Source organism: Boleophthalmus pectinirostris, unplaced genomic scaffold, assembly GCF_026225935.1.
Source record: "Boleophthalmus pectinirostris isolate CB_2022bp ecotype Guang Dong unplaced genomic scaffold, ASM2622593v1 HiC_scaffold_8, whole genome shotgun sequence".
Lineage (NCBI taxonomy): Eukaryota > Metazoa > Chordata > Actinopteri > Gobiiformes > Gobiidae > Boleophthalmus > Boleophthalmus pectinirostris.
Genome location: NW_026571515.1, coordinates 4,227,161 through 4,250,404, shown reverse-complemented (window position 1 = coordinate 4,250,404; position 23,244 = coordinate 4,227,161). Strand labels below are relative to the sequence as shown.

The window sequence follows — 23,244 nt, the reverse complement described above, 5'->3', positions numbered from 1 at the left end:
GCTCTATTTGCCCTGAAAAAGACTCTTTGAACTTGGGGATCTGAATTGGAATTGGTTGAAATGGACTTGATTCTAACAAAATCTCTCTCAAAATATCCTACTCGTGTGTTTGCAGATGATGTGGTCTACAGGACCATTGTGTCATTGCTACAAGGAAAATAACCAGATCACAGTTCATTGTCACACAAGAGAAGGCAGTTTCTTGAACCAACCTTTGTTTTCCGTGAATTTGACTGCCATATCATGATGCAAATGTGTTATATTCAAGCGCAGGGGTGGGCAAACTTTTTGACTCAGGGGCCACATAGGGTTCTAAAATTTGACTGAAGGGCCGGACAGAAGACGGGACATGACGTGTTCAGAGCCCGGCTCCATTGCACTGGTATTTACTCTCATGTAGGACGTATTCTGCACTACGCGCTGCAACTTTTAGACATGTAAGTTCCAGAACTCATGAAAAGTAAGACGAGGTGTGCAGTGGGGCAGACGCGCGTCTTTGATGGGGCACGACGCGCGTCTTTGATGCCGTGGACGAACGGGAGAAAAATACTTGACGCGCGTCCGTTGCCCTGGAAACAAGAGCCCGGTCCCGGTCTTTTGGTCCCGGTCTAGTCTCGCTCTACTCTCGGTCTCGTCCTTGTTTAGTCCTGGTCCGGTCCTGGTGTAGTCCTCGCGATCGGCTCGGTGATTGTGGCGTACATATTTTTTCTCCGCTCATGTTTGTGGTTCTGGTTCTCGGGTCTTGCTTCCTGATAACGTCGCTGCGTCACTGGATACTGTCCCTGATTGGTTGACGCGGCGCGTCTGACGCAAAAAGTTCAGCATTTTCAACTTCTTGACGCTGACGCCTTGGACGCGCGTCTTGGCCGCTGACGCCAAAACGTTCAAGACGCGCCGCATCGCCAGATTCGCGCCGCGCTGACGCCGAAAACGCGCCGCAAAAACGCAGGACTCTCTAGTCGCGCGTCCACATAGACTTTACATTGAAACTGGACGCTTTGACGCCTTGATGTGAACGGCCCTTTACAGCGAATATACGACAAGCGCTCACATTGACGCGGAATCTAACCAATTCTTTAGAACTTCCTAATACAGTAATTATGAAATGGATGACTTTCTTTTACATAGATTTAAAGCAGAAACAGTGTAGCCTTATGTCTTGAACACTTCTACCTCATTCATGGTCCGAATACACCGCCCGAAATGACTCCTGTCAATAATTTCCAATAAAGCATTGCGGCCAACAGAAGCCGCCGCACCTCAATGTATAGATAGTGCGCCATCTACCGGGAAACGCCGGAAATGCAAGAAAGATAAAACAGCAGTAAGGTTTATTTATTATAATTTGGTCAAGTTCTGTGGGTCAGTTTGAATGGCTGCATAAGGTCACCGCGCACTAAATAACTGGATACAGTATTGCTGCTTGTAGCTGCCTCCAGTTGACGTAGTGTCACTCACTGGAACGTCAGCAGAAAAAATCCCATGGGCCGAGACAAGATTTTTCTCGTAGAGGCAATGTGAATCACAAACTGCTCGTGTTTGTCTGACAGGTTCATCTACAGCTTTCAAAAATATCGAATTTGCTGGCGATTTTGACCTATTTTTAGATCATAAACTTTTTCTCGCTCAAAATCCTTCAGTTGTCTTAAAAAAACACTTTATATTCGTTAGCTCCTGCTCCGCTCTAGCTCCTCTCGCTCTGATTGGTCAAAACGATCACGTGATACACGAGCCCGCGCTCCGTGCGTGTGGTCGCGTGCTTTCGCGTGTGCCTGTGTGGTCGCGTGCTTTCGCGTGTGCCCGTGTGGTCGCGTGCTTACGCGTGTGCCCGTGGGAGAAAAGAGCACTACTGCGCATGCTCGGTCGGCCCACTGCCGGGAGTACCTAGCCATGCTAGGCTAATCTGGGATCATGCGCCATTGAGCTCTGCCCAGTAATTTGAATAACGGCCATCTTGGAACCTGGGGGGACTTCCCACTAGCTCCTACAGCCCTTTCATTTACGTATGTCATAGATGTTCAGACACCTATGTCTAATTCACATATCAAGACGTAATACGTCAAAAGCATTAACCTCCACACCGTTGGTTGCAGTGCTATCACATCACAAGTCACGTTCCATTACACAATATGGTGTAGAGCAGTTGAATAATTTATACACACTAAGATCGGAATTAGTGCAGTCTTATGTCTTGAACACTTCTACCTCATTCATGGTCCGAATGACTCCTGTCAATACTTTCCCATAAAGCATTGCGGCCAACAGAAGCCGCCGCACCTCAATGTATATATAGTGCGCCGTCTACTGGGAAACGCCGGAAATGCAGGAAAAATAAAACATTAACAAGGTTTATTATTATTATTATTTATTCAAGTTCGGCGGGCCGGATTAAAAGGTTTAAAGGGCCGCATATGGCCCCCTGGCCGTAGTTTGCCCATCCCTGGTCTAAAGAAACATTTTAGTCAAAAATTTCAGCACGTTCATCACACACCTGTGTCAGAACACTCACTGTCTGATACAGTTTTAAAATTGACTTTTATAGTCATGTGTCGCTGGGGGCTGCATCCATCAAAAAGACACAAACTGTATAAAAGTCTGTGGTCATTATTCCATTAAAATCCTGTTACACATGTGTGTGTTGTGAGGAGCAGAGCAGTTTTTCACACAGACAGACTCTGGTTTGGACTCTGAGGATGACTGTGGTTCTGTCTGTTTGCTCCTTCATCACGTCTGTGTCTCTTTTTTTACACATTTGAATCTTCAAAGTTTGTATTTAACTCTGCAACCAATAATTTACTTCAGTAAATATATATTCTTAGCCATTTGACAGATATTAAACCATTATTTTCTTGATAAAATTGTTTTATTTGAATAAATAACTACCCTAGTCTTTAAAAGTTGGAAACATAAACACTGCTGCAGAAAAGTTACACTGTGCGCCTGAATTCATAAATGTAAGAAACAATGAAATACACATGTATTATTGTCTTTTCATTGGTTCATGTTTTCATATAAAAATAAATCATTTTATGTGTAAAATAGTCAACACTGATGCAGGACATATAGATCTGAACAATGGGTAGCACCAAATTAAAATTTCTTGCTGATTGTTGTTGATACAAACAAATGTACGGAGAGCATTTAGCATTCTTATTTAGTATTTGAGTAAGTTTTTCTTATGTACAAAAACTGTAAAGTTTGGTGTGTGTAGGTGCTACATTAAGAGGTGATCTTTATGTCCCTGTGGGAGTGAAATGCATTTTGAGAAGTCACATATAAATCTATGGATGCAATTCCATCAGAGACAGAGACAAATAAAGACTTAAAGATCATCTATTTAAACTAAGTTACATATATGACCCACTAGTTTTATTTATTTGAAATATTTCCGATGCAGTAGTACTTACCTAATGATCCCACTGTGAGCAGCAGTAGTGCCTCCATGATCGACTCTCAATCACCCCTATAATCCAAACCCTCTTATATGATGTGAGACTCGAATCTGTTTTGTCTTTATGTAAAACAGGAATGTGTGAGGAGGGTTAAGTGTCTTACCCAAGGACACAACAGTGTTCAGTGTGAGAGCTAGAATTACGTTACGTATATCGTAACAGGTTTTTCAGGAAAAATATAGATTATGTGGTTGGGCAGATACAAATGGCTTTATATGGATAAATCTATAATAAAAACTACAAAACAAGAGCACACAGTTTCTCTCCTCTTCTAAACTACAATAAAACCTGCAGCCTGTTCAAGTTTAATGTTGATTGTTATATTTTTTTGTGTTATATTCTGTTGTCCTTAATAATAATAAAAAAGAATGTCATAAATAAATAAACAATATTATTCACCCAAAAGGGATAAGTGTTATATATAGATTTTTTACAGTTTCTCTCCTCTTCTAAACCACAATAAAAACCTGCAGCCTGTTCAAGTTAATGCAACAGCACCACCTACAGGTTTTAAGAAGTAATACAGGATTCTTATCATGTCACAAAATGACTTTATTTATTAGTTCAGTTTCTCCATCTTCAGACACAGAATATCAGGTTGGCTCAAATGTCAAATGTAAAGAAAAGTTTTCAAAAGCACAAAGAGCATAAAGTCTGGACTGCCACAAAATTAAAGGAGAACTGTGTCATTTTTAGGAGGAGAGTCTGTCACCGTGGAGACGTCATTTCTTTACCTGTTATATTCCACAGTCCAGTATTAAACTTATCTATCTTGCATTTATTTAGTTACAGATGTTTAATATTGCTCAATAAAACCTTTAAAACATTGTTACAGATGGAGGGGTCCTCCTCTCCACAGATCTTCCCCCATCAACCCAAAACATGCACCATAGTTAAACTCCTCCAGCTGAGGTCGTCCTGACCAAGACCAGCTCAAGATCTGCAGATTTGGCCCCAGAGGTTCTGCAGGATGGGTCAAATGCAGAGGACAAATTTTACTACGAGGACAATAAAGTGAATCTTAACTTTAACCAGTTGTGATTGTATTTCCTTTTTTAAAACAGTAAGAGCTCAGGACACATACAGCTCATTTAAAATCATTTTACTCCAGTAGAAACACAGGGTAGTTGTTGCAAGAAACTACTCAAGTAAAAGTAAAAAATGATTTTGGAGAGACTGCTACTCAATCGTCTGTAGTGTGCGTAGAGAAGCAGACCTCAATCAATTTTCATTCGATCAGAAACATAGGCGTCTAAAAGCGCATAGTGCAAAAATATTGGAAAAAAGTGAAAAACGCCTTATTTTTTTGCATTAAATTGAGCCAAAATCATGTAGAAATGTGTTTTATGAATTATTTTTTTCAATGAATGTTGTTACCACATGTGTTCTTTGCATCTGCAATGCATTTATTGGCAGCTTAGCCAACCCACTGAGGATTTCAGGAAATTAAAAATTTTTTCAAATTTTTTGTCAAAAAGTGAAGGTTACATACACTAAAATGGCTAAAAAAAAATTTCACGATATTTCCGGAAGAGCAGACCCTCCAATTACTGGTCCTTAGGGTCACAGTCAACAATAAAAACACAAATAAAAAGTATGGCAGACGATGTCAAGTTCAACCCATTTTTGAGACTTTAGCTCCCTGACAAATTGTTTCTGCATGTACATTTTTAACTGTGATTCTGTTCTGCTCCATTACAGAAAAATGTATTGCTTTTATTTATACTAATTATTATTGAGAGTAATAGGTGCTTTAAGTCTTCAAATAAGTCTTCACACTGTCCCGCTTCAAACTGTGTCTCTGTTTAAGACAATAGAAAAGTGTGAAAACTAAAGAATCATTTGGTCGTCTTTTACTTTAAATAGTTTTAAGGACATCTGATGTTGAATGCAGATGAACACTACTGGTCAAAAGTTTTAGAACACCTTCATTCTTCCAGTTATTTTTTGCAATTCAAGTCGTGCAGGTCTAATGAAGAGCTTGAAATGTAAATACTGAACAGACAGAGGTTCAAAAAAGATAAAAGATACAAAACACAAGTCCAAGCTCTGCCAAAACTACCTCAGGAAAAAAGAACAAGATGGTAAAGCTTGAAAACCTGGCGTGTCCAGCAGCAGCACAGTGTCCAGACTTAAACTCCATGGAGCTGGTTTGGGATGAACTGGACAGAAGAGTGAAGCAACCTAAGTGCCACACATTTATGGAAACTTCTGCAACAGACTTGGGAAGAACTTTCTGAACAATATTTGATTTCTATTGTAAAAAGAACGAGCCACGAGTGTGTTCAGCTGTTATATCTGACAAAGGTCAACACGTTCATGAATCAAAAGTTTAAAATACGTTTTGGTCTGTAAATTAATTCCGTGATTTCCTTTTCAACTCAAAATGTGTATTTGTTCTATGCTTTCATTTCAGAGTCTAATGAAAATAACAATAAACTGAATAATTTTCTGTCAAAAACTGGAAAAAGTGTGGGGTTCTAAAACCGGTAGTGTAATTGTGTCCACAGAATTAAATAATATGTATACACCCCAGTGCCTGTGTGAAGCGGCTGGGATGAAGATCGGCTCTTCCAAGTCCGAGATCATGGTTCTCGACCCCAAAAAGGTGTCTTGCCCTCTCCCTGCCTCAAGTGGAAGAGTTTAAGTATCTCAGGGTCTTGTTCTCGAGGGAGGGGAGGACGGAGCGTGAGATTGGCAGGCGGATCAGTGCAGCGTTGGCAGTGATGTGGTCGCTGTATTGGACTGTTGTGGTGAAGATTTACTGTCTACGTTCCGCTCACCTATGGTCATGAGCTCAGGGTAATGACCGAAAGGGCAATACAAGCGGTCGAAATGGGTGTCTGGGCGCTCCCTTAGAGATAGGGTGAGGAGCTCAGTCACACAGGAGGAGCTCGAAGTAGAGCCGCTGCTCCTCCACGTCGAGAGGAGCCAGTTGAGTTGGCTCGAGCATCTGTTTTGGATGCCTCCTGGAGACCTCCCTGGAGAGGTGTTCCGGGCAAGACCTTGGACCCTTTGGAGGGACTATGTCTCTCGGCTGGCCTGGGAACGCCTCGGGATCCCCCAGAGGAGCTGGAGGAAGTGTGTGTGGAGAGGGAAGTGTGGGAGACCCTGCTCAGACTGCTGCCCCTGCGACCCGGCCCTGGATAAGCGGAAGAAAATGGAATGGTAAAAAATACAATGAAAAAGGTTCATTTTCATGATTAGGTAACATCATATGTGCATTCAGCATGATTTGATCATATTTCATCAACATGAAAAAGTAATTTTTATTATGAAAAATAATATGTAGATAGATGCAGGGATCGAATAAGAGCCAAAGATCCCCCATCAACACAGAAGAACAGTTGAAAACTCAGGTCAATTAAATTCAATCAATCAATGAACCTGCCCAGAGACGACAGGTGGAAATTAACACTGCTGCTACAACCTGGTACAAACATCTCTCCTGTTCAGGTTCATGTAAAAATTGTGCACCGTCCCTGTCTCATCAAATAAATAAAATAAAATAAATACATAAAAAATAAAGCAGAATTTCACGGCACGCAATAATTTTTGAAATTATTTTCCTGCAAATCCATCGACTCCGTGTGCCTCCTGCTCTGCCCTCCCCTCACAGACTGAGCAGCACAAACGAAAGTGAAAGTTGTTTAAACACGTGCAGGGTCTTAACAGGATGAGGGTGATTCACAAGATGTCTCTTTATGGCGAGAACTGATTAGGCTCCTGTCGGCCGTAACCTCGCCAACAGAACAAGTCGGGTTAACCCTTTAATGTTCTGCTCAACCATTTGGTAGATCACAATTTGAGTCACTATATCTTATTGGGAAATGTGTTGAACTGAACTCAACCTGATTGGATCATCTCAACTACTTGGTTGAAGTATGCTATACATGAAATAACCTTTAGAGGGCACTCTATTTTTTGACAGTAGGACTTTTCACTCATCGTGACTCTAGGAAGTTAAAAACAGAAAAATCACTTCTGACATATGCACAACGTCTGGCTGCATTTTTAAAGGTAAATCAGTTTTTTCAACATATTACATCATCTAACATGTAGGAGCCATTTTGACCTTTTATTTGTTGCTTACCTGTTGCTTTGTCCTCCATCCACTGTGTGGCAGTATGGTGCCCTCCTTAACATATTTAAGGACCAAGAAGGCAGCCACAGGTGCGGCTGATTGGAGGCAAAGTGTTTTTGATTGTCTGTATTGTGGAATATGTGGATGGCATTGGTAAGCCAATAAAGGACTAAGAATTTATCTGTGGATTTATATTACAAGCACGTCAGAACAACTTTAAATCAGTAGCCAGGTGGCCAGTGGCATAGGGCTGCTACATTAGTCAAAAACGTGCCTCAGGAGCTACAACACTGGATCTGAAGTGAAAGAACCAGCACACTTGTTGGAGGCGGCTGGAAGTGGAGTTTTGGAACTGTCAGTTGCATGCTGATAGCTCAAGATTGGAGATTTCTTTTGGACTCAAGATAAAAATCCTGCATTGGGTAGGGTATGTGGTGGATCATCATTCTCTCTAAGACCAGAACTACTTAAGAACTTGCCTATTTAACTGTTAGTATGGATCACAAAGTGGATTATGACAGTTATTTGTCACATGGGATGTGCAGAATTGGAACTGATGATCAGAATTCCTCTTCTGAAGTTAAAAGGATCAGTACATCAGCTCTTGTAAAAGCTAAGGCAGAAAAGGCTGCACTTTTAGCCCGTGCATCATTCATTAAAGAGCAACTAGCTTTGGAGGAACAGATTGAAATTGTAAGAAGAAAGAGAGAATTGTTGGAGCTTAAAGCTTAAACTTGCTATAGCTGCTGCTAAGCAAAGGGTGCTACAGGAATACAACAGGAAAAAAATGGAGAAGCGCAGGGCTAAGGAAACACAAGCCCCAAAGACAACTACTCAGACGCCACAAGCTTCACCATCTTCAAGCATTTTCTCCCCTCCATTTTGTCTGCATACAGGGGCCGTTGAAAGTGATTGCATTCACTCTCCTGATGAGTTTGTAGAAATAAAACCAGGTGTGAGTTTGTGTGAGACCTCATCAGACACTAAGGACCAGTGCGCTTATGAACAGTCTCAAATACATGAGGATGAACTGACTACTTGTTTGGACACTACTGTGGATCACTTTGTCAGTTGCAGTGAAGATACGGAGTCAAAGCCTGCTGTGCTGAGAAAAGGATACATGGAGGAAGGAGTTCTACCTGATGCAGATGCGCCTGTTAACATGGATATGGATTCAGCAGAACGGACAATGGGTAAACTGTTAAAGGTCGATGGCAATGGTCTTTTGACAAAGGTGCACATGTCCAATTTTGAAATGTGTTTGGCCAATTTGAAGTTGCATGTGCTTATTTTGAAACATTCTGAAAAGGCTGTCAAGATTGTCCATCTGAAACCAATTCGAGTTTTCAAAAGAAAACGACGGAAAAATTGACATTTAAGATTTTTATAATGTTGGACACATGTTGATGACTTCATTCTATTTACTGAGTACTTATATGGATTTGTTAATGTAATGTACAATGTACACGTGGCTCCTGTAAAATGGCTCCTTTTACTATTTGTTTTGTAATTGTTTTTCTCTCCCGTTTCAAACAATTAGGCGCCGGTAATGTAGGAGCCATTTTGACCTTTTATTTGTTGCTTACCTGTTGCTTTGTCCTCCATCCACTGTGTGGCAGTATGGTGCCCTCCTTAACATATTTAAGGGCCATGAAGGCAGCCACAGGTGCGGCTGATTGGAGGCAACGTGTTTTTGACCGCATTGTTTGTATTGTGGAATATGTGGATGGCATTGGTAAGCCAATAAAGGACTAAGAATTTATCTGTGGATTTATATTACAAGAGCGTCAGAACAACTTTAAATCAGTAGCCAGGTGGTCAGTGGCATAGGGCCACTGGCCACCTGGAATTATGTCACTTGCTGCAACAGAAAAACATTTTATAAGGGTCAAATAATTTTTTGAAAACATGCTTGACCAAACGGTTGAGATGTCACTCTATGGTAAAACTTTGCATGGAGTGACATCTCAACCATATGGTAACAGTTTGGTGAATTTATGCTAATTTCATTAAATTTTACTATTATTTATGGAATAAAAACACTTGTGTTGACGCATTGTTGCCAATATGTTACAATTACAGTGTTATTATACTGAAATTATTTAATATGTGTAATAGCGGGATCCTGATTATCTGCCCAAACAAGTAGAGGTGATCGGCGACCTTTCCACTGAATTTATGGATGAAGAGGAGATGCCCTCTACAAGCACATCTGCTAAGAAGAAAAAAACACCTTAAAAAAAAAGTAATGGAAGAGCTGGATGAGGCCCCTGTGTCACCCCCATGCACAAAGAAGAATAAAATGGCTGAAAAGAAAGAAAACGAATCCAGGAGAATCTGGAAGCATGTAGATATTGATGAATTCCAGTTTCCTGATTCAAATTTCTGGGTACAAGACCTCAGCCAAATAACAACGCTGGTACTTCCCCCTGTTTGGATACGCCCTTGACCTGTGCATTTCCAATTCTTGGTTTGTCTACAAGAGAGACTGTGACCTACTGAAGGAAAAAAAAAATGCCTCTCAAAATGTTTCGCCTGACTGTGGCCCACAGTTTGAAACAAGTCAACAAGCCAGCACCTAGAGTTGGTCAGCATCATCTGCTTGTCCACCATAAATGTCCTGTGAGAAGAAACGCCTCCCCCCAAGACCCCACGGCCACAACCAGACATACGCTACCACAACTATGGACATTGGCCACTTCACACTGACAACCAGGGACGATGCAGCCTCTGCCCAAAGGGTGTGTCAAGATGGAAATGTGAGAAGTGCAATGTTTTCCTGTGCTTGATCGGAGTGAGGGAATGCTTTGTAGCGTATCATCAAAAATAATGTGCTGAGGGTTACCACTGGTTATCATTATATTGTTTGAGAGATTTGATACAAATCTTTTTGAATTTGTTCAATGCAAGAAAATAAGTTCTTTAAAGATTTTACACAGCACAACTGAGAAGTTGGATAGGTCCTCAGGTGTCCTTTTTTATTATTTTAAGACAGGGGAAATACATAAATGCCCCATATGTTTTTGAAAGTACTATTGTCACATAAGTATTGGAATTTTATGCAGAAAATGGGAGCGAAAGTCATTTGTTGGAATGACATTTATTTGACATGAATTGTTTTCTGGTATTTTTACGTTTTCTACTTTCTTTTTTGTATTTCTAGTTATTAAATAATTTTATTGATGATATACATTTATAGATATGTATTAGATACTTTTACCATCAAGCACCACCTCGACCATTTGGTAGAGGCATATATTTTTAAAACTGGGAGGTCTATATATATATATATTTTTTTATTTTTGTTATTAGTGACCCAATAACTTAAAAAGCACACACAAAAAAATAATTTTTACAGTTTTTTTTCTTGGAGTGAACATTAAAGGGTTAAGAGCAGGACCCGCATAAACTCGGCCCACACTCTCCTCATTCCTGCATCAGAGCATATTGCATCGTCATGTTCGTCCTCGAGCAGCGCCTCTCTGTCTCATCTGTTCAGATCGCTTTAATGGACCCAGGTAAGAGTTTTCTAATCTCACTGTTACGGCTCTGACGCTGTTTGACTGTAATTCTTCTCCCTCCAACTCTTCATGTGGGTTATCAGGAAAAACTGCGGTGTTTTTGATGAGACGCGGTGCATTTACGCGGAAGCTCTTCATTTTACTTTATAATCCCATTTAACGGCGCAAATAAGGGCTCTGGTGTCGTGTACACTCACGTATGTAACTCATTTATGCTCAGGGTTTCTGTTTATAGACTGTATATTTCACTGTTTTAGCAGCTTTTATTACATCAGTCATTTACAGGGTCACATTTTCCACATTTGGACTTGTACGAGTATTACTATGGAGTAAGAAAGCTGTCAAAAATATTCGTGCGCATAAAATAGAAATCCGTGCGTATTTGGGAAATCCGTGCATATTTGGCTGTAGTTGCGATTTCCCAAATACGCATGGATTTCTATTTTATGCGCACAAATATTTTTGACAGCTTTCTTACTCCATATATTACCTTTGTATTTAGTGGCTGTGGCGTTTCTCTATTTCTGTAAGTCACGTGTTCTTATGCTGCTTAATGGGCTGCGCAGAAACATAAACGCCAAAGTTGACTGCTGTCACCTCATCAAAAATACTGTCTGACAGTATTAAACCAGGACTAAACCAGGACTGGACCAGGACTAAACCAGGACTGGACCAGGACTAAACCAGAACTAAACCAGGACTAAAATAGGATTTAAACAGGACTAAACCAGGACTGAACCAGGACTGGACCATGACTAAAACAGGACTAAAACAGGACTGAACCAGGACTAAAACAGGACTAAGCCAGGACTGAACCAGGACTAAACCAGGACTAAACTAGGACTAAACCTGGACTGGACCAGGACTGAACCAGGACTAAGCCAAGACTGAACCAGGACTGGACCAGGACTTAAACAGGACTGGACCACGACTAAAACAGGACTGGACCAGGACTAAAACAGGACTAAGCCAGGACTGAACCAGAACTAAACCAGGACTAAACTAGGACTAAACCTGGACTGGACCAGGACTAAAACAGGACTAAGCCAGGACTGAACCAGGACTAAACCAGGACTAAACTAGGACTAAACCTGGACTGGACCAGGACTGAACCAGGACTAAGCCAAGACTGAACCAGGACTGGACCAGGACTTAAACAGGACTGGACCACGACTAAAACAGGACTGGACCAGGACTAAAACAGGACTAAACCAGGAACTGTTTTCAGTCCTGCTCTGGTCCCGGTCTGGTCCTGGCCTGGTCCCAGTCTCAGTACTGGTCTCAGTCCCGGACCTGGTTCGGTCCTGGTTTGGTCCTGGTTTAGTCCAGCATGGATTCACATTCAGAGTGATTTGATCCCATTTCATCAACATGAAAAAGTTATTTTTATTGTGAATAAAATGACGTGTAGATTCAAAGTTTATTGCACAGAACCGGTTTTTATATTATCTTCCCGCAAATTTACTCTCCCCTCAGAGCACCGAGCAGCAAAAACGAAAGTAAAAGTCATTAAACAGTTGCGTCTTACTCGTTTATGAATGAACGAGGGTTTATTGCGCGAATATAATAACCGTAACCTCGCCAACAGAACAAGTCCGGAAAAGACTAGAACCCGCTTAAACTCGGACCGCGCTCCTCCAGACCAACACAGTCCAGTCCTGCAGTGTCCCGCGCACGAGCCCACGAACTCAAGTCACTCAAAGACCCGTGACGTTTACAGGTGGATTACAGCCAGACCGTACACTGGACATATTGTAAGTACATTTTCAGAGTTTATGGTCGTTTTCCAGCTGTGATATTTAGTCCATCAATAATTTACAGGGACAGTTTGGACTTTGATTACCTTCAGATTATATCGCATTTTCATATTCGTTCTTGCGCAGTGCCTCTTTATTTATTTATTTATTTGGGTCACAGGTGTATTTTGACATTAATTCATAAACAGTCATATTTAACATATACAGACCGAAAAGGTGCAGGCTGAAGCTTAAGCTTCAAAGAATGACTAGAAGTGAACAGAGCTTTAATGGATCCAGGTAAGAGTTTTCTAATCTCACTTGTTACCAGTGTCCTGTCGATTTGAGCTCCCGAGGCAGAAGTGGAGCAACAAGTAACATTTTAAAAGTGTATTGGTTTTATTGTATATTTTGACCAGTTAATCATCATGGATTTGCAGCAGAAAACCTACGTCAGATACTGAGTAGTTTGGATTGAATATTTGATTTTATCTTTATAATTTTCATTACATCATATTTTATTTTGTTTCCATGAGTAGAAAACGTTGTATCTTTGTTTAGAAAGGCGTTGTATAAATAAAATATCACTATATTATAAAAGGAAATTCACACTGTAGCCGATGATATAAGCATTAAAAATGTGTGGAAAATGAAAATGCCACATTTTCTGTGGAAATGAGCTGTGCCCAAATTCATTTATGGTGATTCTACATTGGAACATTATTCGATGGCTAAATTGGCCTGTCAATATGTGCTACCTTTAGTCAGAGTGCTATTTGAGCAGAACTACACATATTCATATAAATGAGAAATTTGACATAACTAAGATGTAAAGTGTGATCACCGTGTGCAAACAGCATCAAACTCGTGTTTTCTCACACCTTCAGCTGACACAAGGTGGCCTACATATATCACTTCTCTAAGAAACAGTTCACATTTTTCAGGTCTCGCCTTAACACCGTGTTTTTGGAGTGCTTTCAAAACTTGTCTGACACCCTCAATATGCTCTTCAAATGTCGGTGCATAACACAAAATGTTGGCCAATTGTCTCTGACTGAACTTAACATCTCCTCCATACTTTTATTTTATTTAATTTTATTTATTTATTTGAGACAGCGCACAATTTTTGCATTAACCTTAACAGGAGAGATGCATTGTACATCAGCTTGTAACATCAGTGCTAATTTCCACCTGTAGTCCCTTGGCAGGTTCATTGATTGATTGTATTTCACTGACCTTGACTTTCAACTGTTATGGAGACCTGTAGCATGTTTTGTGTTGATGGGGGAAACCGGAGCGCCCGGAGGAAACCATCCAGACACGAGGAGAAACATGCAAACTCCACACAGAAAGAGTGATGAAGGCTGTGAGATGACGTGACCCCTCCGCCATAAATCCCTGGTGATATGCCTTGTCCTGATCGAGGATACTGAACCATGAGTGACCTCCACGAGTGTCGGTCAGATCTTGGATCCGTGGGATGCTTGTCAGAAATAGTTTTCTGGTTCAGCAAGTGTTAGTCTATGCACATGTGTAATGAGCCGTCCTTTTGCGGACACAAACAACAGGGGCTGCATATGGAGTAGGGTGACATGTCCGTATTTTGCGTCCTGTCCGGGGCGTCCGGGTTTTTTTTTTTATAAAGTGATGTAAATGTCCGGGTTTTCAGTACCGTTCATTAAACTGAGCGTCTCTCGTAGCGTCTGTGACTCAGAAGGAGCGAGACACAAACAGTCGGTCAGTCTGCAACATACCAAAATGCAAAAGCACATTTAACAATGACCTGTACAAGAAATTCTCCGTTTTCCGTCCCGGTCGAGACAAGTGTGAGTCCATGTGCACAGGTTGTGAAGTGAGAGTACAGTGTCCCTCGTTTATCACGGGGGTTACGTTCTAAAAATAACCTGCGATAAGTAGTCAAGTAATCATAATAATTATATTTTACAATTATTATATCTGTTTTAAGGCTGTAAAACCCCTCCAGGACTGAAGAGGAGGACTAATCCACGACTGAACTAGGATGAAAACAGGACTAAACCAGAACTGAAACAGGACTGAAACAGGACTCACCGTCAGGACGGGCTTGGAGGTGACGCAGGAGAAAGGACCGGCTCAGCTCCGCACCTCACGGAGGTAAACGCAACAATTGCCCGATCGCGCTTTGCGGACAAACTGCTCGGCGTTCTCTTAAGTCCAAGATTAGTCCTGGTTTGGACCTGGTTTACTCCTGACTCACCCGTGTGTAATTACTACCCGCCTGTAATACACAATACGCGTTCACACGCTGTAAAAAACAAACAAAAAACACCTCATACAACATTTTTGCTACTGTCTCTTGTTGCGCAAGATGGCTCAAATCTACCAGTGGTTGCCATAAACTTTGTGGAAGTTTTGTTTCAGCTTGGGCAATAGTGGCTGTATTTGTTTCATCGTCAAAATCAACTAGTGAGTCTGGCTCAATCACTTTCTTTATTAGCTGAATACTGCCCATACAGTAGTGGACTTCCTGGCTAAGACAATATCATGTTTTATGTGGTAATGTACTTTACCAGCCTGGATCTCAAGAAGGCCTTCACCTAGTCCTAACTAGGGGTGTGCAAAAATATTGAAATATCGATGTATCGTATCATTTCATGTGATGATACATTATCGATTTCAGGAACTGCTGTATCGATATTTGGCCAAGAGTATTTTTTGGTATATTTTACTAAAATGTTGTTACAGCTACAGTTTTGTTGTTTGTTTAGAGGAAGGAAACTCATTTATGTGACACATTTGACATGTTCTGATGATTAAAATGTGCGTGCTTCAAAACTTTTAGTATCATAGCCATGATTTAGCCATCACTTTTTATTGAACTGTATCGAACTGATTTGGTAAATGGTCACATTTTTCTATAGCGCTTTTCCACCTTCAAGGCACTCAAATCACTTTACAGCAAGGAACCACTCACCCATTCACACACACACAAATTCATACACCAGTGTACGCAGACGCTGGGGGTGAGGTGGGTTAAGTGTCTTGCCCAAGGACACAACGGCAGCATTCATCTGTGGGAGGTGGAATCACACCAGCCAACCTGTGGGTCTGACCACTCAACCAATGAGTTTGTTTTTTATTCATGTCAAGAGTTGGATTCGAACCACCAACCTTCAGATCAGTGAACGAATGCTCTGCCAACTGAGCTACTGCAATACATTTGAAATATACTGTATCAAATCAAGAGTGCACTGTATCCAGATATGTATCGTATCGTGGCCTATGTATCAAGGTATGTATCGTATCGGCAACTTAATGATACCCAGCCCTAGTCCTAACTGTTGTAACTGGGTGCAACTTTCTTCTGGCTCAAATAGAACTAAAGACTCATTTGGGTCTAGCTGTGGTGGGACTTTACACTTTACTTAGGTAGTACTGCTTGCAGGAATTAAAGTGTCTTTGTGCCCTAATCTTAATTGTCCCTGAGCAGTGTTCTGTCTATGAGTCTGGATGAATTGCACCATACTTTTAACGTGAACAAAATTATTCTTAACAATTTTTATTGTTCTTTTATTGAAAGTCTTCTTACTTTTTCTTTTATTTGCTGGTTTGAATCCTTGACTGTGAAGGATAGAAACAAACTTCACAATATTGTTAAAACCTGTTAAAAAATCACAGGGATCAAACTGAGGGATCTGCACTCTTTGTGGGAGGAGCAAGTGCTGAGCAAAGCCAAGTGTCTCGTGGCTCAGCCGCTCCATCCTCTGGCTCCTGATTTTATCCTGATGCCTTCAGGGCGTCGGTTTTATGCTCCAGTACAGAAAACCAAAAGGTTTTCTAATTCTTTTGTGCCCAGTGCTATTAAATTATTAAATTCTAAGGGTACAGTTTTATGATAGTTTTATGAAGTTTTACTCTGCAATGTGTTATTTATTTTGAGTTCCACTGGTGGACGACAATTGGACTGACACACTGTGTGTTTGTTTGTGTTTGCTCGGAGATGCTGCAAATGAATTGCCTTATGGGATCAATAAAGTTTTCTGAATCTGAATCTGAATACTTTGTGTATCATTAACTGGAATAGATCATGCTCCCCCAAGTAAGTTTGCTTGGTTAGAAGCGGTCTGCTCTGGGTTGCTTTGAATCAGCACTTCCACCACATTAAAGCCTATGAGTGGTGTTACTAACAGCTGCAAACTGACTAGGAAAGGTACATTTAGTGAAAACTTTGGGTCTTCATTACCTGGTAAGTTTACTGTTAAAATAACCCACTCATCGAGGGGTAAACATTCCCCATTAACAACATAGATTTTTGGCATTTGTTCACAGACCCTGAAACCACTGCCATTTAGAGTTTCAGCCAAAGCCAGTCAACAATTTTGCCGCCATCTAATAAAATTTGGCTGCTGATAACTTCTTCAGCCCGCCGTTATTCTCAAAACTAACAGCTTCAGGGTCTATGTGTTCATACTGCATAAACTCCATTAGCTCTGATCACTGTTGGGCAAGTTCCTTTAAAACTGTACTGCGTTATTTATTACTTATCACTGTTGTTTCAAAGTAATTCGTTACATTACAATATTACTGTCTTTAAAATGTAAGGCATTACATTACTATTGCATTACTAAGGGCGGCTGTCACCCGAGCGTGCTTTATGGACACCCTGCTGCTCGGGCTCACGGTCCTGATTTCAGCAACTATTTGCTTGTACCCGACCTGGTGCAAGACTCTGCTACAGCGCATAACTTCTCTCTCCCTTCAGCGTGTCCAGAAATCCAACTATTTGTGCGATGGCTACATCTTCCTCTGCCTTTTGAGTGCGAGCGCAGGAGACTTTGTCAGTGCAGAACGTTTCGTCGACGTTGTGGGTTTCGTCGGGGAGAAAACTTGCAAACATACAGCACTTCAGAATCACACTGATAGAGATTGAACATGTATTTTAAATTGGCAGCTGAACACATTCTGTACTGTACTGTACAGGAGACAGGAGTCTCTTGGCCAATCAGGACGCAGCGGGAGGAACACAATACATGTTCATACACTGTAAAAACAAAAGGCATGCAAAATTGCACAAAAAAAAGTCTGCGAAACAGCGAGTCCGTGAAAGGTGAACTGCGATAGAGGGAGGGACGACTGTAAACCAGGTCTAAACCAGAACTGACCCAGGTCTAAACCAGGTCTAAACAGCGTGGAGTTCTTTGTCAGTCCTTTCGCCCACGGTTACCTGAAGGTCTATGAGGGTGCACCTCCGGCATTTCACTGCTGCTGATATCGAGGTGATTTTAGTGAATTTGAATGAAGAAAAACCCACCACTTCAATCCAGGATAAAAAAAGCATTGTAACGCCCGTTACTCACATTTGTACCGAGTAAAATATTACTAGTTTTTCCCCTGTAATGCCACATTACTGTGTTACAGCAAAAAGCAATGCATTACTGTAATTCGTTACTTTAATAATGCGTTACTCCCAACACTGGCTCTGATATACGGTGGACACTAACATCTAGAATGTACATGTTCCTCCAAGCCCTGTCTATCAGGGTAACCTGAGCCCCAGTATCCACCAGAGCACTAACAAATAAACCATTAAGGAGACAATTAGTTGTTGCTTTCTTCTCTAATAGATTCACTATTGGCTCATTGCTATCTACTGTGACCTGAGGAGTTTGGTTTAATTTTTTCTTAAAATTTCATTTCTTTGCTTTTGCCTGGTTCACTTTTGTCTTTAGTACAGTCACTGTGTTAAGGTGTCCCTGTTACCGCTTGTCCCTCTGCAGCATCCGGCTTTCATTTCCCTGCGACCTTGGATGTTTCAGGCAGCCAATGGCTCTGTGGCCTTCGTTGCCACATGAGAAACAGTGGTTGCAGCTCTGGGAACCGACTTGGTCACACTTAGCACAGGTATACAGTCTCTCGGTGACTTATTGTACTACGCTCCTTTTGCACTGTCTCTGCTTGTGAATTTACCACTTTTGTGAGAGTGTTTATCTTGTCTGCCGATTCTTTGACAGTATCAGTTTTAGGTTTTTGATCTGCAGTCTCTTTCTTTATCTGCTTTGTCTTCACTTCATCCACATGTGCGGCATGAGCATTGGCAAGTTTTTGTCTCTGTGTAGGGACTAACCTATGGTGATGGTCTCTTCACTGGTCACTTTCATGACATGACCCTGTCAATAGTTTGAAAGCGGGTCATTAACCGGTGAGCACTTTGGTTCCGGTTCTGACCGGCTTGAAAACAGCTACTGACGATTAATATTTTGTCCAGGTGATGTGTGGGAGCTTCTGCTGATGTAGACATCTCTGCCCCAAATATGGACCCTGTGTCCACAGACCGGTGAGTTTATTTCACATTTATTTTGAAGGAAATGAAACTTTGATTAATCCTAAAACTGTGAACAATGTTTTATCTTATTTATGTTATTTATTTATACACATGTATTAATATTTATCTCCTACATATTTCCTTTTGTATTTTCATTTTCACTTTGTGACATTCAGGCCTCCTTCTCCTGCTCCGAGCAGCGTCTCTGTAAAGAGTGACAACTCCAGAGGAGAACCTCCAAACTTCAGCAAACCCAGGTAAGGACTTTCTGGTGGTACTGAGCATAAACAGAGTTAAAGTTTGCCAGGACGCTCCAAGACCTCGCTGGTAAAAAACAAACAAACAAAAAAACTCAGCTCGCACCTCAGATGGATTCTGTGGATATTTATGAGTCACAAAAAATAATTTTCCTATCTCTTTAGCGAGAGCCATCCCAGACTGATCATGTGTAGAACTCAGTTCAGAGACACAGATCAATCTGTCTGAGTCTTTTCACTCTTCTCCCTTGCACATAGGACTGTAACAATAATCAATAAATCAATTAATCGTACACACACACATGACTCAGACATGACACCAGACAGGACAGAGGCTTCCTCAGAGTGAAACAGGATCTTGTGTCGCAGGTTCATACGAACACTTCAAGACCAAAATGACGAGGCCACAGCAGCAGCCACAGAGAGACACAATATTCCAATGTCAATGACTCAAATCATTTTTCAGGGCAGTTTTGTTACAGAGACTTAATAATCCATTTTATTTATTGTTTTGGTTGTGTTTGGTTCAACAAATGGTTTATTCAAGTGCAGCAAGTCCTCGCTGTGAGCCAGACAACATTAGGCTGTTCTTATGTGAACAAGTCTATTTTATTTAGGCCTATTGTTTTTGGTTGTCTTACAGTTCCTGTGTTAAATGTTCTTTAGAAAGTAAAATTGATTGATCTTTGAAAGTTTGTATTTGCATTTTTATTCCATGGTCATGATATTAGTTGAAAATGGTCTCAAATGTCAATATCATCATTTATCACAATAAATTCTTGGTCGATTAATCGTCCAGCAAAATCTGTTTTTGTTACAGACCTACAAAGCACCATTTTAAAAGAAAGCACCAGCTAAAAAATAACTCCTTTTTGCTGTTTATTTTGAGTGACATGAACCCTTAAAGGTGTATTGTGTAACTTTTCTGGTGAGGGTCCGTCCCCTGTTTGTATCTATGGAGATGTCATTGGTCTGCCTGGAATGTTCCACAGTGTGACATTAAACAGCTCTACTTTACATTTATTCAATTACAGGTGGTTTTATCGCTCAAAAATACCTAGAAAAACAGACATTATGACTGTGAGCGGGGCCGCCTCTCCACAGATCTGACCTGTAACTTGGTCTGGCTTGGTGTCCATGAAGATAGAAAGGTTTAATGCAACACTGTGGAACATTCCAGACAAAGCTTTTTCTGCTATTTAGTGAGAAACTATAACATCAGCAGATCATGATTTCACATTTTGTTTATTGTAAATCAAAATATTGATCTAAAACGGCTTCGTAACAGAGACAGGCCAATGCATTTTTTTCTATCTCCTCTTTTGAATCTTAACAAAATGTTCTTACTTTGTCATAACCAAAACAATAATAATTTTGTCCTTATTCACATTCAGGCCTCCTTCTCCTCCTCTGAGCAGCGTCTCTGTAAAGAGCGACAACTCGAGAGGAGAACCTCCAAACTTCAGGGAACCCAGGTAAGGACTTTGTTTTCACACTGCTCCCTCTCGCTGTTTAAAAAGAAAACACCAGTTTAAACCTAACTCCTTTTAGCTGTTTATTTGGAGTGACATGTACTCTTAAACTTTGATTCATCCTAAATATTTGAACACTGTTTTAGTTTATTTATTCATGTGCATTTATTAATATTTGTCTCTAGTGTATCTCCTTTTGTATTTTCACTTTCACTTTGTGACATTCAGGCCTCCTTCTCCTGATCTGAGCAGCGTCTCTGTAAAGAGTGACAACTCCAGAGGAGAACCTCCAAACTTCAGTGAACCCAGGTAAGGACTTTCTGGTGGTACTGAGCATAAACAGAGTTAAAGTTTGCCAGGACGCTCCAAGACCTCGCTGGTAAAAAACAAACAAACAAAAAAACTCAGCTCGCACCTCAGATGGATTCTGTGGATATTTATGAGTCACAAAAAATCATTTTCCTATCTCTTTAGCGAGAGCCATCCCAGACTGATCATGTGTAGAACTCAGTTCAGAGACACAGATCAATCTGTCCTGAATCTTTTCACTCTTCTCCCTTGCACATAGGACTGTAACAATAATCAATAAATCAATTAATCGTACACACACACATGACTCAGACATGACACCAGACAGGACAGAGGCTTCCTCAGAGTGAAACAAGATTTTGTGTCGCAGGTTCATACGAACACTTCAAGACCAAAATGACGAGGCCACAGCAGCAGCCACAGAGAGACACAATATTCCAATGTCAATGACTCAAATTATTTTTGAGGGCAGTTTTGTTACAGAGACTTAATAATCCATTTTATTTATTGTTTTGGTTGTGATTGGTTCAACAAATGGTTTATTCAAGTGCAGCAAGTCCTCGCTGTGAGCCAGACAACATTAGTCTGTTCTTATGTGAACAAGTCTATTTTATTTAGGCCTATTGTTTTTGGTTGTCTTACAGTTCCTGTGTTAAATGTTCTTTAGAAAGTAAAATTGATTGATCTTTGAAAGTTTGTATTTGCATTTTTATTCCATGGTCATGATATTAGTTGAAAATGGTCTCAAATGTCAATATCATCATTTATCACAATAAATTCTTGGTCGATTAATCGTCCAGCAAAATCTGTTTTTGTTACAGACCTACAAAGCACCATTTTAAAAGAAAGCACCAGCTAAAAAATAACTCCTTTTTGCTGTTTATTTTGAGTGACATGAATCCTTAAAGGTGTATTGTGTAACTTTTCTGGTGAGGGTCCGTCCCCTGTTTGTATCTATGGAGATGTCATTGGTCTGCCTGGAATGTTCCACAGTGTGACATTAAACAGCTCTACTTTACATTTATTCAATTACAGGTGGTTTTATCGCTCAAAAATACCTAGAAAAACAGACATTATGACTGTGAGCGGGGCCGCCTCTCCACAGATCTGACCTGTAACTTGGTCTGGCTTGGTGTCCATGAAGATAGAAAGGTTTAATGCAACACTGTGGAACATTCCAGACAAAGCTTTTTCTGCTATTTAGTGAGAAACTATAACATCAGCAGATCATGATTTCACATTTTGTTTATTGTAAATCAAAATATTGATCTAAAACGGCTTCGTAACAGAGACAGGCCAATGCATTTTTTTCTATCTCCTCTTTTGAATCTTAACAAAATGTTCTTACTTTGTCATAACCAAAACAATAATAATTTTGTCCTTATTCACATTCAGGCCTCCTTCTCCTCCTCTGAGCAGCGTCTCTGTAAAGAGCGACAACTCGAGAGGAGAACCTCCAAACTTCAGGGAACCCAGGTAAGGACTTTGTTTTCACACTGCTCCCTCTCGCTGTTTAAAAAGAAAACACCAACTTAAACCTAACTCCTTTTAGCTGTTTATTTGGAGTGACATGTACTCTTAAACTTTGATTCATCCTAAATATTTGAACACTGTTTTAGTTTATTTATTCATGTGCATTTATTAATATTTGTCTCTAGTGTATCTCCTTTTGTATTTTCATTTTCACTTTGTGACATTCAGGCCTCCTTCTCCTGCTCCGAGCAGCGTCTCTGTAAAGAGTGACAACTCCAGAGGAGAACCTCCAAACTTCAGTGAACCCAGGTAAGGACTTTCTGGTGGTACTGAGCATAAACAGAGTTAAAGTTTGCCAGGACGCTCCAAGACCTCGCTGGTAAAAAACAAACAAACAAAAAAACTCAGCTCGCACCTCAGATGGATTCTGTGGATATTTATGAGTCACAAAAAATCATTTTCCTATCTCTTTAGCGAGAGAGCCATCCCAGACTGATCATGTGTAGAACTCAGTTCAGAGACACAGATCAATCTGTCCTGAATCTTTTCACTCTTCTCCCTTGCACATAGGACTGTAACAATAATCAATAAATCAATTAATCGTACACACACACATGACTCAGACATGACACCAGACAG

At 40.6% G+C, this 23,244-nt stretch overlaps 2 protein-coding genes across 2 annotated transcripts in view; both read left to right on the top strand.

Moving 5' to 3' along the window:
- LOC129412383 (uncharacterized) overlaps positions 1 to 23,244 on the top strand; it is a 56,817-nt gene that overhangs the window by 21,495 nt on the left and 12,078 nt on the right. The window lies entirely within an intron of this gene.
- Positions 12,294 to 23,244, top strand: part of LOC110160366 (uncharacterized) — a 58,764-nt gene continuing 47,813 nt past the window's right edge. The window contains exons 1-8 of the mRNA XM_055166124.1: positions 12,294 to 12,811; positions 14,760 to 14,926; positions 19,038 to 19,106; positions 19,271 to 19,351; positions 20,746 to 20,826; positions 21,052 to 21,132; positions 22,528 to 22,608; positions 22,834 to 22,914. Of these exons, the coding sequence (XP_055022099.1) occupies positions 19,084 to 19,106; positions 19,271 to 19,351; positions 20,746 to 20,826; positions 21,052 to 21,132; positions 22,528 to 22,608; positions 22,834 to 22,914 (428 nt within the window). The 5' untranslated portion in view covers positions 12,294 to 12,811; positions 14,760 to 14,926; positions 19,038 to 19,083. The remainder of the gene's footprint in view (positions 12,812 to 14,759; positions 14,927 to 19,037; positions 19,107 to 19,270; positions 19,352 to 20,745; positions 20,827 to 21,051; positions 21,133 to 22,527; positions 22,609 to 22,833; positions 22,915 to 23,244) is intronic.